This window comes from Ascidia mentula, chromosome 4, assembly GCF_947561715.1.
Source record: "Ascidia mentula chromosome 4, kaAscMent1.1, whole genome shotgun sequence".
NCBI classification, from domain to species: Eukaryota; Metazoa; Chordata; class Ascidiacea; order Phlebobranchia; family Ascidiidae; genus Ascidia; species Ascidia mentula.
The window spans coordinates 18,786,322-18,802,496 of record NC_138569.1 but is presented as its reverse complement, the minus strand read 5'-3'; the positions used below and the strand labels follow the sequence as shown (position 1 = coordinate 18,802,496).

Below are 16,175 nucleotides of genomic sequence, written 5' to 3'. Positions count from 1 at the left end.
ACCAGAGAACTTGACAAAAGTTGGGTCTTTGAGTGCCACAGAATACCCGGAGAGATTTTATACATATATATATTGTCGCAAAATTGCCGAAATTGTGCTGTTGTGCGTTACACGTTACCCCAGTTAAATGTTTCTCATTATCAATACACTGCAGTTTAGTGCGCACGTGTGTTGTCACTCACCATCGGGTAACTTCAGTTCGCATGTTAGAGGGAATGTCAATTGTGTTGAGAAAAGTATTTGAAATGTTTGACTTTCACTTAATTAAAAAGCGAAGGATTTAAACTATGTTTTAGCACAAGGTCATTTTGTTTAGTGGTATATAAGAGATTTAGGGACACAAAGCGACAAAAAATGAAAGAGTAAGGTAAAATAACTAATGTAGAGTTTCAGGACGCATTATAAGGTTATTTAACGAAATGCATACCATCAAATGTGTATGTTTAACGCATGTAAAAAATGCATTACCTGTTTGTCATTAGCTATTTTTTGTTTAATATATTTCGCCTATATTTCTACATATAGAAGGAAACGCGATAAAAAAACATACATGGACTGGCATTTCAACTTAGTCGCTTCTACGTTCAGATGATTGCAAGCGAAGTGTTTGTCTCACAACCCTGGCGGATATGATAAAACGAGTAAATCGATAATAAGTGGAAAGCGATAAAAGGAGTTTTGCATTTGCCTTAGTCGTATGTAGGAGCAGGGGCGTATCCAGGAATTTTTAAAGGGGGGGGTCCAAATTTTTTAGGGAATTCCCCGATTTTCAGGTATAAACTAAGGTTAATTGTAGGCGAGAATCGCAAAATACAAACGCCAGTGTTCTCGCCAATCGTCATATAAACGGTGGCTTTCTTGCTTGCGCAATTGTGTAACGTTATGGAACATTCGATGCAAGGTACTGCTTTCAAAGTTTAACAACTAAACTAATTGACTTTCACGCAAGTAAACCGCTTATCATAACAACGTGGCCACTGAAAAACGACGTTTCGTCCGTAAACTGACAAAAAACTAAGTGGCGTTTGTTTAGTTATCAAAAAAGACCAAAATATTTCTCAAAAGGGGGGGGGTCCGGACCCCTCGGACCCCCCCCTGGATACGCCCACGTGTAGGAGTATTGGAACTTAATTTTTTGGCTGATGGATCGGTATATACTGCTTGTAATGGCGGTGTAGTTTGGTGTCACTCTTAGCACCGCCTGTATGCAACGAAGATATTGCCGCCAAGTGGATATGATTTAATGTTAAAAGTCAAAACTTTAAAATCATATTTCGTCCGGTTTTGGGATATTAATACACATTTCGTTGTTCAGGTGCGCTGTAAATCGCATTTTGTAAGTATGTTTTGTTTTGATTAAGTCACTTTTTTCCGGACAAGGAAAATTCACGCTGGCAGTGGGGTTAAAATTCATGGACTTGTCAGGCTTGTAACAATGTTGATTTTAACCTTTCAGCATCTTGTTTTGTTAAACCTTGTACACATTACTAAATGGACCAAGGTAGAAATCTCGCCGATTCTCTGGATTCCATTTCGAAGCAGCATGAGCGTGAAGTGGTGATCGAATTGGGAACGGATCGCCTCATAAGATTGCTCGGCGTTTACACATTATTATTCCTTGCTGTTATTGCGAAAATAGGAGATCTATCTTGTAAGTATTATTATTATTCCTTTCATTTCTTGAATTGGGTATTTTGGATGATGCAAAATGTTAAACATCCCCAATTTCACAACTTGTCAATGCAAGATAGGTTTTAAACATCACTAATTGATTCATAAGCTGGATATACGCCTTAGTTCCGTTACTATGCGGACTTTGAACATTTCCACTGAAGCTATGTTATTGGGTAATCGATTGCTGTTTTAACTTTTACTGTACAATCATAATAAAAAATTTTCTAATATTCTCCTCGTATGAAATCCAACATTCCATCCGTTTTGACTTTAAAATAAAAACCTACTATTAGCTAACAGTCTCGTCTGCCATCCGGCAACCTCAAATGCTGACGCAAGCGGTGAGTTTATCAGCTTTGCGACAACCTACTGTTGGGCTCACGACCAGACGACCATAAGCAGTTCTTCTTCATGCAATGTCACGCTGGATTCCTCCGACGATATTTTGACCGATCCGGCGAATTTGAAGCGATTTCTGAAAGCTTTGCCTTACCTAATGTTTGTACAGGTAAAAAAAACTTGAAAGTAGGTTTATTTAAAAAATAAACGTAATTGTCCAAGAATACTTCGACTTTTTGTGCGTATCGTTTTGCCCAACTTTAACGAAATATTTGAAATAAAGTCTTTCTTCGGTACCGCTCCTGAAAGTATTCCATAACTCATTGCTGGTGCTGCCAGGTATATTTATAACCATTCAGAGCACCCATCCCATAACGTCTGTCACTTATTTAGGCTTTTCTTTTCGCATCTCCGTTAGCATTTTGGCATTTTCGCGTTGGTGCGCGTCTGGTTGGTCATCTCAAGTTCATGCAGCTTCTGTTGAATGAGATTTTTGAAAAAGTGAAAACAGTGCCCATGGGGAAGTACAAATTCAAGCCTTATGATGCCACGAGCTCGTCACTAGATGGGAGAACAGAATGGGGCAACGAGAAGGTGAAGAATCCTGCGACCTCGTGTTTAAACCGGGTCACAATTTCGTGCTGTGGAAATGGATATGGTTCTCCAAGCGAGAACGGCGGTAAGAATTTCTCTATTACATAATGAACGTGGAACTTCGCCCCAAATCAGTGTTACTTCGGTGTTTTGCAGAACAAGTGCAGTTATCTACAGTTCCACAAACCGAAGACGACAAAGGCGAAGCAAGTGGCGACGGTCCACAAAATAAGGCAATTTATATCTAGAGATAATATTAGAATGTTATATCCAGTGTTTGTTTTTCGTTTTAAGGGATAGTATAATACCTACCGGCATGTGCAAAATGTTGCTTCCTTACAACATGTTAACTGTTACCGAATGGTGCACCACTGCAATTACATATCTTCCCGTCGTAGAACCTATGTGATTACAGGGAATCCAAAAGCACGTAAAAATAGGAAGTTTTGCCCTGTTGGTTTAATATTAGCGACCATGAAAGCACAAGCCTAAATAACAAAAATACTGTTTAGTGGAGTGACCATTGTGTCTTTTTCAGGATTTACCACCGAAACTTGGATTCGTTGAAAGATTTGTGGCGGGCAATATGAGGGATAGGAATTTCTTCTCTATGCTTTGTTACGAAAACTTCGCATCCCTTCACCACCTGCCGTACATTCTTTCTAGTAGGTAACTAGTGTCATTTTTGTCTTGTTAACCACATGGTTTTTAAAGGTCCTCATAACCCGATTGCGTTTTACTGCAACAAATCATGTTGTATACAAATATATGAACTATTTCCAACAGAATATTTCATAGGTATTCCAGCATATTTGAACCATTTTGCCACGCCTAACTCCCAATGCACAACTTTAAGCTTTCATACTTGCACCGTTCACACCTGACAAAAACGCCCCGAAGCGAAAGGTGATCAAGGCTCCTCTGCATGAGACGATGATATATTTGTGGTGCGACAAGAAAAACTTTGACAGCACGTTTCTACTGAAGATGTACGCCTTGAAACAGCTCGGAACGTGTTTATTGGCACTAGTTATGTTTGGTTCCTTGATGACGTGGTTTTTCTGCTCTGTCATCGGTGACGTCATAGTTTCGGAAACCTTTGGGTGAGAAAATGTTTTATCCAGGAGCGAATGGTCACCCAAAGAAAGGTTACCTTTGCTTTGTCCAATTGAGTAGTCTGCATGTTTGTATTTTACCCCAGTCAAGTTGAACACAAGCGGTCAAAATAAATTTGTTTATATTTTCCACCAACATTGTTACGTATAAGACATAAATAACGTATGTAGCTCGCGGCCGAAACGTTGCAGCACTGAAGCTAATCACCAAGTCAATATACATTCAGTGGCATGAGATATGTTGTTGCTTTACTCCAAAGTCCAAATTTCGCTGTTATAACTCTAATTCATTTTCTGTGTAGATGCGAGATCCCGTTCCAACACGAGTGTTTCTTGTGCGCCATCAAGCGGGTTCCAGACGTAGTCGTGTTGTTTTTGATCGATATGCTCGTCACCCTTGCTGTGATGGTGCTGTCACTGTGGAAGTGGATGGATGTTCGTTCAAGCGACAGAAAGGAAACCGCCCACTTTTTCGACCAATTAGAGAAGAGGAGCAACGTGGCACTTCAGACTGCCGCCTACGTGTCACCGCCGCCTGAATGAGTGTTGTCAAAATCCTTTCTGTTGGTTAGATGTTGCTAATCTGTCTATGACACTTTCTGTGCTTTTTTTTATTACGTCGTTATTGCATTGCTTTTTCATATATTATCTATTAGCATCAAAGCCATCGGCAAAGTAACAAAACTGTGCTACGTTTAAAATACTTATGGACGAAAATTAATTTTGTTTCTTGCTGCACGATTTTGTTGCTGGACTTTTGTTGTCTTTTGTTGGTTTTTGACCATGTGGTTGTTTGTTGTTGCTACATTTGCTTTTTTTTCCAGTGAATTATTCATTTGTAAGCAAACTTGTTTATTTTGTCGACAGGCATATGTTGTACAACTAATTCTGGAAATAAACACCAACAAATTTCAGTTCATGAGACATTAAAACTGTTTCTTTGATTTATATTCTAAATTCAATAATTTCAAATTAATATTAAAGTTAAAATATTCGAGTTGGATCACGGCGAGTCGGTCTTCCAGGTTTTTCGGTTGGAGCCTGGGATTGGGAAGGAATTCAACCATCTTTCTCACGTTGGAGATCGAGTCGGCCACTTTTTTTACCTTGTGTCGCAGCGCGTAGCCTGTCCCTTAGCCAAACTATAAAAAACGGTGCAAAACTAAGTAATTTGCAAAACTATTGTGTGTTTGTATGTCGTAAATGTGAAACAAACGTTGGTGGACGTGGAAGCATTTACAAAAGACTTTTTGGATAACTGGACTAAGGAAAAAAGTGAATTATTGGAGTTCTTCGGATGTCGCCGGAGAAGAAGGACAAATTGTTTAAAATGCTTGTCCTTGCTATCTGTTGCATCAAAGCATTTTTTTCGTCCTAGCAGTTCTCTGTGCTGAGGTTTTAAAGCGTCACTCACGAATTTGATCCCTACTTTGACTACAGGACTACAAGTTATTTGTCAGTAAAAGGCTTCTATAACTTCCATAACTGGTTCTCAACTATCCGGTAAATCTAGGTGTATTACCCGACCGGGTCTGCATGCTGAAAATCTGTCAATACCCGGCAGGGTTCGGATACCCGGTGCAGAACATCACTAGAATCAATGCATATATTTATCCAAACAAGGAAAACGGCGCACGAACGGCACGGACCTGTGAGTAGTCGCCATAATTATAGTCGCGGTTGACCGAGCCTGAGAAATGTTTTTGATACTGACGCTGTGGTAAAGTTGTTCGAGGATTACATATAGGTAACAGGTTTCTGATTACAAACAGTGAAAGTTGGGGTAAATAAACCTACGACAAAGTGAGCAGGAGACATTTGGCAAGTGGGAAGGAGCAATGGAGAAACATAAGTATTTTTGGTGCTTTATGTTGGTTGCTTTTTGTTCGGGTGTTTACATTTACCGGGGTATGATTTTACCAGACCTGGTTTGTGCAACAGGTAACAAAAGATTTTGCATTTATGCTGTAATCTTAGAAACCAGTTGCCTTGATTAAATATAGTTGCCTTGTTTGTAGGCGATACGCAGATACACGTGAAGCCCTTTAACGCACACACGGGAAACGAAAGGTCGACTGTCTTTGAGAAGGAGGTAAACCAATTGTATCCTCCCCCTACTACAGTTTTGGATGAAGATCGGTTAATTTACAATCGCGTGCCGAAATGCGGTAGCTCTGTAATGGTGTGGAGCCTGAAGAAGTTAAGTACAAAAAATGGTTTTGACCTGAAGTTTGTGAATAAGGAAGGTCTTCCACGGCGCCTAAAGTCCACAAACGAAAGGGTTAATATTAATATCATTGGTACTCCTGTTTTCGAAATTTACGTTTTCCGTAAACTCTTTAGAAAACCTTTACACGTACGTTCGAAGAATACCAGGAATTTACTGCCTATGTACGTCATCTTAACTTTGTAGACTTCGAAAGGTTTGTGACTCAGTTTTATCAATTCAAAATTCAAAGGAAACAAATCAGAAACTTGTTGTTCGCTGTCCTACTTTGCAGCTACGACTAAATGTTTGTTTTTCATCCCATTCGAATGATTTTTCTAAAACCCAGTCTTTCTGAATGTCCGTTCCCGCATATGTTTTGTGTTCCAAGTCGCCTGGCTAGTTAACGTAGGCGTAAAGTACTGGCTGGATATCACGCAAGACCACTGTCTTCAGTCACCTAACTGCACTCATGAGACCCGATGAGTCGATAAAACAGTTTTCAGCTTACTGATCAACGTAGATTTTTTTAAACAAGGAAGTCGCATTTGTGAAGTGTTATCGCATAATGTAAGGGAATGAACCAAATCAACCTCTTGAATGTGTAGTTACAATCAGACCAACCCCATCTACATAAACATCATACGCGATCCAGTTGAGCGAGCAGTCAGCATGTATTACTACCGAAGGTTCGGTTTCCAGAAAAACACCGGAATTAACTTTCGTCAAGCATCAGAAGTGAGCACAGAGCTATTCCACATGGTAAGCGCGTAAAGCACTTTGATATCAACCTCGCACGGACATGGGGCGCTTTTGCTGCGTGTATAAAAGTAATCATGAATGAAGTTTACGCTTCTGAACATTTACAATAGCGGCGCACGACGCAAGACCTGTAATTTATTTGTACACAAAGGCGTTGCTTGCGAGTTAAACTCGTATCCATTGTGTCATTAGTTCGGATTAGTAATTGCAAGTTTCAAAGGAAATGTTTGTCCACACCTTTTGAAAAACCCTTTAACTCCAAACTATAGCAATATATAATATGCCCGGTTACTATCAGAAGCCAATTTTAACTTATACTTAACGATTTGCTTCGTTGGTTGAAAATATTTCTGTTGAAGGCAAAAATACTCCAACCGTTCTGTTCTATTTAAAGAGTTTGGAAGAATGCATCACGGCAAACGGTGTTTCGCGATGCGTCGTCGAAGATAAGACGATGCTTGCTTATTTTTGTGGCCATGAGGATTTTTGCACGTAAGTACGTAATTCTGGTCAGGTTTTCATCTTGGAATAATGAGTGAGGCGCTTGACCAATGTTGCAAATCTCGCGATTCTGCTTGTTTTGGGACCTCACCGAGATTCCAACCCAGGATATCCTACTCACGAATCCCGATCAGGTTTTCTTCTTGGTATATTAGTCGTGCGCTTGACCGATGCTGCCTATCTATGGAGTCTTACTGAAAACGGTGCAACGACATGTGGTGATAACATTTCTTTAAAAAAAACAATCTCCAGGTGTCGCTAGCTAGTTACAAAAAAATAAAGGGCAGGCAAGCGCCCGACCCATATACCAAGCAGAAAACCGTTTGGGATTCGTTGCCAGGATATCTTGGGTTCAAATACCGATGTGCTCTAAAATAAAAACTTTGAACAAGTGCTTAGAGCATTTCCGGATTAAAACCTCGTATAATAAGGTGCTTATATTGCAGGAAACTGACAACACGAGCTCTGGATCGAGCAAAACTTAACGTTTTGAAACATTTCTACGTAGTCGGGCTACTGGAAGATATGAAAAACACTCTCATTGTACTGGAAACTCTCATACCAAGGTAAAGTTGCTACCTTACACTTAGAAATATTTGTTCGTAAACATTGTCTTCTTTTATACTAAAAAACTTGTCCTTAATGGTGCGTTTTTTCTCAGATACTTTAAAAATGTTCAGAACTTCTACTTCAACTCTCCAGGTAAATATGTAGGTTTTGTGGTCAGAAATAAAGGCTGTCGATATTGCGTGAAAATTAAAACAAGCAAAATATGAAGTTTAAACTCTCCAGCAATTAGTAACAAGAAAATCTGTGTATTTATTTCAGAAATTAACGGCACCAAAACGCACTCGCGAGTTGAACCATCAGAGTTTATCAAAAATCTCATCAGAGAGTTCCTGCGCCCGGAGGTGGAGTTTTACGACTTCGTGAGTGATCGCTTTTATCGACAACTGAACGTAATAAAGCGCATGGGACTCGTAAGATGACGCAATCGCGAGGATAGATACAAACAATTACAGAACGGGATGCAATACAACATACATTAGATAATATTTGTAAAAAAAAGATCATTTACGAAGTACCTTCAGCACAATTTTATTCAGGATTGATGGTTTTGGCGTTGGTTTGAGGTTGGAGTGTTTCATGCTAAATTCTGATAAATTTTAATTTTTTTTTCTTCCGATATAAAAAGCATACTCAAAGTTCATCGACATAATATTGTCTGTATCTGTAAATAAACGTAAGCCTTTCTACTTTCTGGTTTCCGGTTTGTTCTTAGTCTCTCATGGCCACAAACATATACAAGCTTATAGGCCTTGATACTTAAGACTTAAGAAAACAGAAATGAAACACTCTCGTGGAAACAAACTTCCGTTTTGGGAATATTTGTGAAGTTTGCAGACCATGTAATGACATAAGTCAAAGTGTATACGCAACGATAATCAAATGAAGTAATGCAGCAGATGTGCACAATACAATGTATTACAAAAAGTTTGTTACACACTTTTATAATCAAACATAAGACACTATAGATCTTTTTCGTATTGAGGTAAAGGTTTAACGACGCCGGCCCTCTTTAGCGATTTTCGCAAGTCGCTAATTTTCTCGTTTATTACTTTTCTTACGTCCTGCGGGTAAATTTCAAACGAATACTCGTGGGGTTTCCGCTTGGCAAAACCCGTGAGGTCCAGGCGTAAACAGGCGAGTCGATCTTCCAGGTTCTTCGGGTGGAGTAAGGGATTGGGAAGGAATTCAACCATCTTCCGCACGTTGGAGATCGGATCGGCTACTATGTCCTCGTAGTAGAGAACAAGTTTTGGCTTTTTACTTGCCAGCACCTTTTCATGGTACATCAACCACTTCTCCATTTTTCCATCAATGGTTCGATTGTTGATGGCTGTGAGATGACTTGTGTTAAAAAATGAAGGAAAATGCCAAATGTAATTTAATCGGATTTTTGCGTTTTTTTGTGAATAAATAATTTATCTGTTTTAATCTAATATTGTTGCAAACTAAATGATTTGTACACAACTATTACGAACCATACGAAAACTATCGTGTAATTTGTTCTGTTCATTTCGCTTCCCTGTATTTTTAGTTTTAAGGAACTTAATTTTATTCACCTGCTTTGATGTCCGCTTCCATTGCATGGCCAACATGTCGATTGCTCTTCAGTTTTTGGAAGTTTATAAAAGAGAGAACTGACTTGTATGGGTTTCGTATCACCATGATCACTGAGTGAAGGCTGGCGTGGACTGGGCGTTTGTTAAACAAATGATCTTTCAAAGGGTCTGTTCGATTTTCTTCGGGCTTGAGATTCTCCCCCAAGTAACCTGACAACAAAATGTTGCGGGTAATATCGTAAACCACTTACATGAATATGGTTTTACCTTTTGGCTCTTAAATAAACTCATGTACCGTACACAGTTTCAAATATTAGCGACAATGCCTCACACATGATGTGTGTACAGTACAATTTACCAATTTACCAATTTAAGATAAATCATATCCTCAAAATTGACAACTGATGCCTTCTCGGAATTGCGTACGTTAGCCATGAAATGTGTTGATCCTGCACTGTCATTGTATAACTGCTTTTTATCCATCAAATCGCCTAGTTTTGGCAGTGGTTTCGTGTTATTTAACAAACTACCAGTTTCAAAAGCAAACCTAATGCAGCGATTTCGCCATCTGTGTAATAACTCCCTGTGTAGTATCCGGTCGCCTTTTCCAACAAATACCGAATCCACGTGTTTCCAGATCCGGGGTAGGAGGTCAGAAGGGTTCGGTTGTGTTGACCGGCGGGAAGAAGACGAACGTTTCCGCATCTTTTGTCCTCCGCCAACGTCCGGAAGATCTCCAGCGAATCAACAGAGTTGCATTCCTCTTGTCGGGGAAGTCCCTTTCTAACAACGTGGAGTCATTAAACCAAGTACAACACCCAAAGGCGAACTACGGTTTTACACAGTATGGTTGTAATGGTGTGTGCCAGCTTTGTGTTGCGTAAATTAGGTAAAATAATTGCAGTGCATTCATTCGTTGTTCGTCTACGGGGCTCGAACTTAGAGTTTGATTTTCCACTTGTTGCCAATCGCAAGCCTGGACTTCACACTTTTAATATTTTCAAAAATGTTGTTGTTTCAAACCGCTGCCAAGTGTGGATTTTTCTACACTGATATTTTAAAGAGGTTAAATAACACAATTATTACGAAGGTCGCTACAAAAAGTTTAAAGTTAACCTTGTGTTCACTTCTCCACACCAGCATTTATTCCCAGCACCATATATTGCCATCGGCGTTCGCTGATGTTCACATATTGTCAGACAGTCCTTCGAGGACCCGGGTGTGTGTGGAATGCCATGGAGATCGACTTGGAAGTATTGAATGCAACCCCTTTTACGTGACTTGACATGCTCGTCGGTAAACGGAGCTGTAAATGAACAAATCGATTAGAAGGTTTTCATCATTATGAGCTGGGAATGGTAAATGAATGTTGTCCGCAGTAGAAGTGCTGTGTATGTGTCTGAAACAAACACAGCGGATAATTCACAGGTTTTAGGTAACCAGGTAATGTGAAGATCGTTGAAAGAACAATGGGCGTACTAACAGTGTGTTGCTGACTCAGCCAGGCATATTGCTAAATTAACCCAAAGGGCCCTTTAGGCAAAAGCGTTACAGTAAAAAGATTATGTGATCATATAGTGTAGTGATCAGAAAGCAACCTACAATAATATTAGCATTTATTACTTTTAACAAACACACCTTGTAAGTCTGTAATCGTAAAAAAAACTTGACATACGCATTAAAGTATTGGATCGTATTCGGCAATTACTATTGGCAAGCTGTACTCACTCTGTGTACATTTTCCTTTGATGAAATAACCGTCCACGCTCTTTTCTCCTCCACAAGTCTCCGTTTTTCCCTTCTTTTCTTGCAACCTATTCACTAATCCTCGACATCTTGCGTTACATTTGTCTGACGTCACTCGTTTGTTGGCTATGTTGTCAAATTTGAGATCGCACATACACGTGCCTCCGTTCTTTAGTACGGCGTACGTGTAGCCGCTGAGAACAAGTATGTGTACTTTAAACCATTTGGTAAAAAAAAATACAACAGTGGACACTGCAGCGCAAAAATAATTGCTGAAACTCAGGAAAAAATGACACAACCAACGTATTCAAAATATTTCCTTGATGAAATCATGTCTATATCAGCAAATAACAATATACATGTAGACTTGTTGTGCACAAAACATTATAACAATGTAGTGTTACTTTGCTTCGCAACCCTTTCTAATTGTTCAGATAGCTGCGATTTTTTACATCAGGTAAAGATCACAACAGTATCAGATCAAGGAAACACTTACTTGGACCAACAATACGATATACACCACTCGATCGTCATTAACTGATAATAAAGTGTCACTGCTGAGTTATTTTTGTCTGACTCCTCAAAACAACCAAGAAATGTGCCTGGCAATATTTAAGAGAATGTTATTGTTACATTAAACCGTATATTTAGAAGGAAATCAGAAGTAATAAGTTGATGTTTAGTGAGCGCGCATTTGGCAACCAACGGTGCAGACAATTGGAAACATATTTAAACCGACAGCGTTATTCAGTTTACCATATTTGTACAAGCTTACTCTCGCAAAATGTGTTGGTGTCTTCTTTCAACGAAAGATCAACGGAAGGCATTGGGCAGGCCCTGAACATACTGAAAATATTGATTAGTTTCCTTCTCGTTTTAAGTCAATAACAACACGATACCGTATTCACCTTGTAGGTTGATTTTTAAGGTGTTCCCTCCGTTTCACAACATTACTAAAAAGCCCAACGCCGAATAAGGTAATTAGAACCACTGACACAAAACACAGCGCTACGAGAAGCTTATACAAGCACATAAAGACATTTAATCTTCTTGTTAACATGTTGCCAGCTGTTTTTCCTGTAAAACCTTAAGAGTTAAAAAAACATAAAAAAGTTAATATTGTAGCAAGAACAGTTTAATTATGCGCCGACACTGCAAACGTCCGTATTAAGTTGATAAATACACTATTCGTTGTGCGCTGCAATTCTGACAAACGAATGATATCCTGCATAAATTATTAGTCACCAAGTGTCACTGCTAGATCGCAATTAATTGTGCAGCGTACCAATTGAATTCTGTCGGCTGGTATAACTGAAGCTAAGTCTGCTTGTGTGTCCTTCCTGTAGACTACTAAATTTAAAACTCCGTGAGGAGACTTATTTATTAATTAAAACACACGTTTGCAAAATCAGACGGCGTAAAGTTTAAGCCGGATGCCAGAAGACTGTGCGAGTTCTACAGTAAAGCCTAACTCCGTCTGCAGCCTTCGGTCCGTCTGTTTTCCAAATGTGTAAAGCAGCAAAATCGTTTCATTGCGTTACAGTCACACCTTGCAGATTTTCTATTACAAATCTGACGAGAAATGATGTTTTACATCTGGGAAAAATGAAAACGAGAGGAATTCTCTTCACACGCTTCACAAATGATGACTCAAATAAGTGTATGTTTACGTGGTGCTCTAAAGGTTTAATATCAAACAAAATGACATGAAGTTTAAAACCGCCTTTTCTGCTTAACCAATTTTACAAAGAACTGGCATTCGTTCGTACTCTGATAACTTTTTCTGTAAAATAAGTTGCAAGTTAATCACAGTTTATGCCAATAAACATTTTAAACTATCTTTTTTAGACTCCTATTGCACATATGCCCAAATAAACATTGACCTGCACCCAAACCGGATAATGTAAAGCATAGAATCAATGTAAGATTTGCCTATACCTTCACTATAGACACACCAATATTATCCTTCCTATTTCCATAGTTGTATGACAGCTTCACACCTGCGAGACTTGTCTTCACTGAAACCAATTTACAGGTATATTATGAACACCCACTATAGCGTTGTACAAGAATAACTTCAAACCATCTCTCTTTAGCGGTTATAACGGCATATCTAGCCCTCTTACAACCAACAGTCGCTAGAACTTTTTAACAAGGTACACCATCGTTCGAATTCCACAACACAAAACATTAGTAGTGGGGGATCGAATTACGCCGCCAATCACTACAAAGGGTTGGTGAATTTTCCAGGGGTTACTGAAATAGAGATATCAAATGTGATATTTCAGCACCTAAATTAGCAAGACACAGCAAACTCTTTATGCGCATGTGCGTTAAATCTTAGAATTTACTGTCGGTTAACACTGGAAATTGGGTCGGACACTATGTCCTCGTAGTACATGATCAAATAGGGCTTGCCGCTTTTTATTGCGTATCTTGTAACGTTTAGCCACTCCCATACCCGCAAGTCAACTGCTTTTTTGCTGAAAGCTGCAAAATAAAACCTGTTTTAACCTGGGGCCTGTAACTTAAAACAAAAATGCATTTGCCCTGCATAATATTTCTTCTCTAATTGACATCCACCAAATGCACACTAAAAATTAATCTTATTTAAAAATTAAATTGCTTCATTATACCTTAAATAGTATAAAGATTGAAACGAAATCCTGATTGCTTGAAACGATCTTAAAATGCCCAAATGTATAAAAATATTCTTGATAAGGTATAAGTTTGCAGCGTATTTGCCTCCGCACATATTCAGCTTATTTCCCTTGCATGGAATATTACAGCTGCTTTGGGGATTAAGAAGGTCCTCGACATTCGATAACGTTGCGAAACATTTGCAAGTCTCACCATTCTCAATAGCAACAAACGGAAAGTTTCTGCACAAACACCTGATGCATTACAAGACAATCGCTTTTCAATAGCGTTATTCCTCGCAGTGGTCAGTTTGCGCCCAAACAGACATGCAAAATACCACAATTTAGAAGATTTACGATTGCGCATCATCTTATTTTACTAATTATATGTTGTTTTGAAATTGTATCTGAAGGACAGATCACTCCGAATCAGGGATGCGAAGGCTGTGACATGCTTTAACGAACTTACTCCAATTGGCAGCTCCGCAGGCACCCCACGGGATTCATCAATTGATGTTTCAAAATCACACCCGCCGTTTGATTTCTTACGTCATAGCATCCCAAATCTGTGCCTGAAACAGGAATGTCATCATTTACGGGAAACCTAAAGTTAGTCTATGTTTGCCATGGTTACACGTGAATTCGAATTGCCACTTTAATGCACTATCATAACGTGACAGGTCTAAATAAAGCACGACGCTTATAAACAATTATGGGCCTGCATTTATAAAGATGGCAATTGTTATCACTGCCTGAATAGTGTATTCCTATAGTTCACAGGTCCTACTGCAGTGAACCGCCTAAATAAATTCTTCTATTATTGTTCAACAAAATACACAACATGTATTTTACACTTATGGACATTCCTACTTTCGCAAATGACATGGTCCGCTGAATTGTAGCTTCTCGCGGAAGTTTTGCGTTGGGTTCTGAAAAAAAATGTGTATAAACCGCCATATTGCCTCGGGTCCCTTCTGGTTAGTTGTTTTCTACATTTTTTTAAAATTACAATGATTGGCGACCAAGTTGCGTGATCAGAAACGGAAAACCTCCAGCAAAACCCCAACCGAACTTTGCAATGAACCTTCTCGTTTTCTTATGCTTACTTGTATTGTTAAAATGACAAAACGATCTGCTTCGTTACATCACTTAAATCAATCAGAGGAGACTCACGGCAAGTAGCGATTAGAAAACTACGGGAAGCGCGGTTCGAGGCTCTCTGCCATCAGAACAAGCAAAAGGTAACTTTACATACATTGTCAGAGACATAAAACCTAAAGCGGGACATCACAAACAAAGATTTAACGAATAGCGACTTCTTTTGCATCGGCAACCTTTGTCCTCGCTCCTCTCCAAATAACTGCCGTGTAGGTTTGGTAAATTGTCACCAAGACAGCGGCAAGAAAAAACACCTGGGACAGAACTTTGAATTTGGAAGCCCGGATTTTCAAAACCATACCCGTCGTGTTATCCAGCTGTATCTCACAAATTCAACCAATTGCTAAATTACGAATGGTTGCGCAAGTTTGCTGCGGATGAATATCTGAGAACTAGATATATTTATAAACATTTAGATCTTCCTGTTGCTGCCAGGCATATTGCAATTAAAAATGTACTGCTCTTCTGACATAAACGTACTGTATTTTACGACGTAACGTTGTAAAATACAGTACGTTTATGCCAGAAGAGCAGTACATTTTTAATTTAGATCTTCCATTGACAACTGTATTTGGTCTTGGTCTTGGGTTCGTTGCACTGCAAGATTCGATTTTGCAATATTCTAAGTTAGCCCCAGAATCATCATAGTAGAACTAGTATCATAAGTAAGAATGGGCCACAAACATTCAGCATCGGTAATTTTTTGGTTTGTCATGGAGTTACAACTATGGGCTATTTTGGCTATAAAGCTGAGTGTTTCCAACTGGCCGTTTAGGAAGATTTCATTCAATCTGCTACTGCACTTTGCCATTGGTGTTCTAAACAACATGCTGTCTCTCTCTACTGAATACGACTGTTAATCCACAAATTTCCTGGCAGTATGTGAATATCTCTACCTTAAAAGATTATCTGAAGAGTCGCAGACCCTCTTTCGAGCAAACAGGTTCAAACCTGCTTTCAGGAAGTAGTCAAGCACTTTACACTAACGCTGATGCTAACAAAGTTTCATGACATTTCCACCTTTTCTTTCGCACACACGAAACTGGTTTTCATTGCGACTATGCCTACCACGCTTACCGGCGACAATCAAAATAACGGTTTATGGTTACGTCCACCAACCCTCACAACACAGCAGCCGGGGATCAAATTACGCCACCACCGTTCAATCCCCAAAAAGGCTTGGTAATTTTCCCATCAAAAACCTTCCCTGTTTACATAGCTAAACCGGCACGTGGATGACGTGATTTTAATTTAAACGCTCGAAAACATAAAATCCACACACTTTTGTAAGACAGCTGCAGTTAAGTTGTTTTCG

General features: G+C 39.2%; 3 protein-coding genes and 1 long non-coding RNA gene across 5 annotated transcripts; 2 read left to right on the top strand and 2 right to left on the bottom strand.

The window, feature by feature from the left end:
* Positions 1–1,137: 1,137 nt before the first annotated feature.
* Positions 1,138–4,629, top strand: LOC145899468 (uncharacterized). Its single transcript, XM_082988256.1, has 7 exons — positions 1,138–1,651; positions 1,968–2,182; positions 2,407–2,692; positions 2,764–2,840; positions 3,146–3,272; positions 3,464–3,710; positions 4,025–4,629. Exons 1-7 carry the CDS (start codon positions 1,492–1,494, stop codon positions 4,263–4,265), a joined length of 1,353 nt encoding a protein of 450 aa, XP_082844382.1. The 5' UTR covers positions 1,138–1,491; the 3' UTR covers positions 4,266–4,629.
* A 900-nt stretch (positions 4,630–5,529) lies between these two features.
* On the top strand, positions 5,530–8,497 carry LOC145899111 (uronyl 2-sulfotransferase-like). 2 transcript variants are annotated; one of them, XR_014402463.1, is made up of 9 exons: positions 5,530–5,663; positions 5,741–6,003; positions 6,066–6,145; positions 6,537–6,690; positions 7,085–7,182; positions 7,638–7,757; positions 7,853–7,893; positions 8,020–8,249; positions 8,298–8,497. XR_014402463.1 is itself a non-coding variant. In XM_082987829.1 (8 exons), the coding sequence occupies exons 1-8, from the start codon at positions 5,561–5,563 to the stop codon at positions 8,178–8,180; spliced, it is 1,020 nt and encodes a 339-aa protein (XP_082843955.1). In that variant the 5' UTR covers positions 5,530–5,560; the 3' UTR covers positions 8,181–8,497. The 2 variants fall into 2 exon arrangements, 1 of the variants encoding a protein (XP_082843955.1); XM_082987829.1 differs by having other exon boundaries at positions 8,020–8,497.
* Positions 8,498–8,577: 80 nt separating this feature from the next.
* Positions 8,578–13,551, bottom strand: LOC145898805 (sialate:O-sulfotransferase 1-like). The gene is made up of 9 exons (XM_082987429.1): positions 13,002–13,551; positions 11,972–12,149; positions 11,839–11,909; positions 11,560–11,665; positions 11,046–11,257; positions 10,434–10,623; positions 9,865–10,100; positions 9,318–9,527; positions 8,578–9,091 (listed from the first exon to the last, which is right to left on the bottom strand). The coding sequence occupies exons 2-9, from the start codon at positions 12,121–12,123 to the stop codon at positions 8,721–8,723; spliced, it is 1,548 nt and encodes a 515-aa protein (XP_082843555.1). The 5' UTR covers positions 12,124–12,149; positions 13,002–13,551; the 3' UTR covers positions 8,578–8,720.
* Positions 13,552–13,802: 251 nt separating this feature from the next.
* Positions 13,803–15,244, bottom strand: LOC145899183 (uncharacterized). Its single transcript, XR_014402469.1, has 3 exons — positions 14,573–15,244; positions 14,172–14,274; positions 13,803–13,945 (listed from the first exon to the last, which is right to left on the bottom strand). It is a non-coding gene; the product is annotated as an uncharacterized LOC145899183 (long non-coding RNA).
* Between the last annotated feature and the right edge of the window lie 931 nt (positions 15,245–16,175).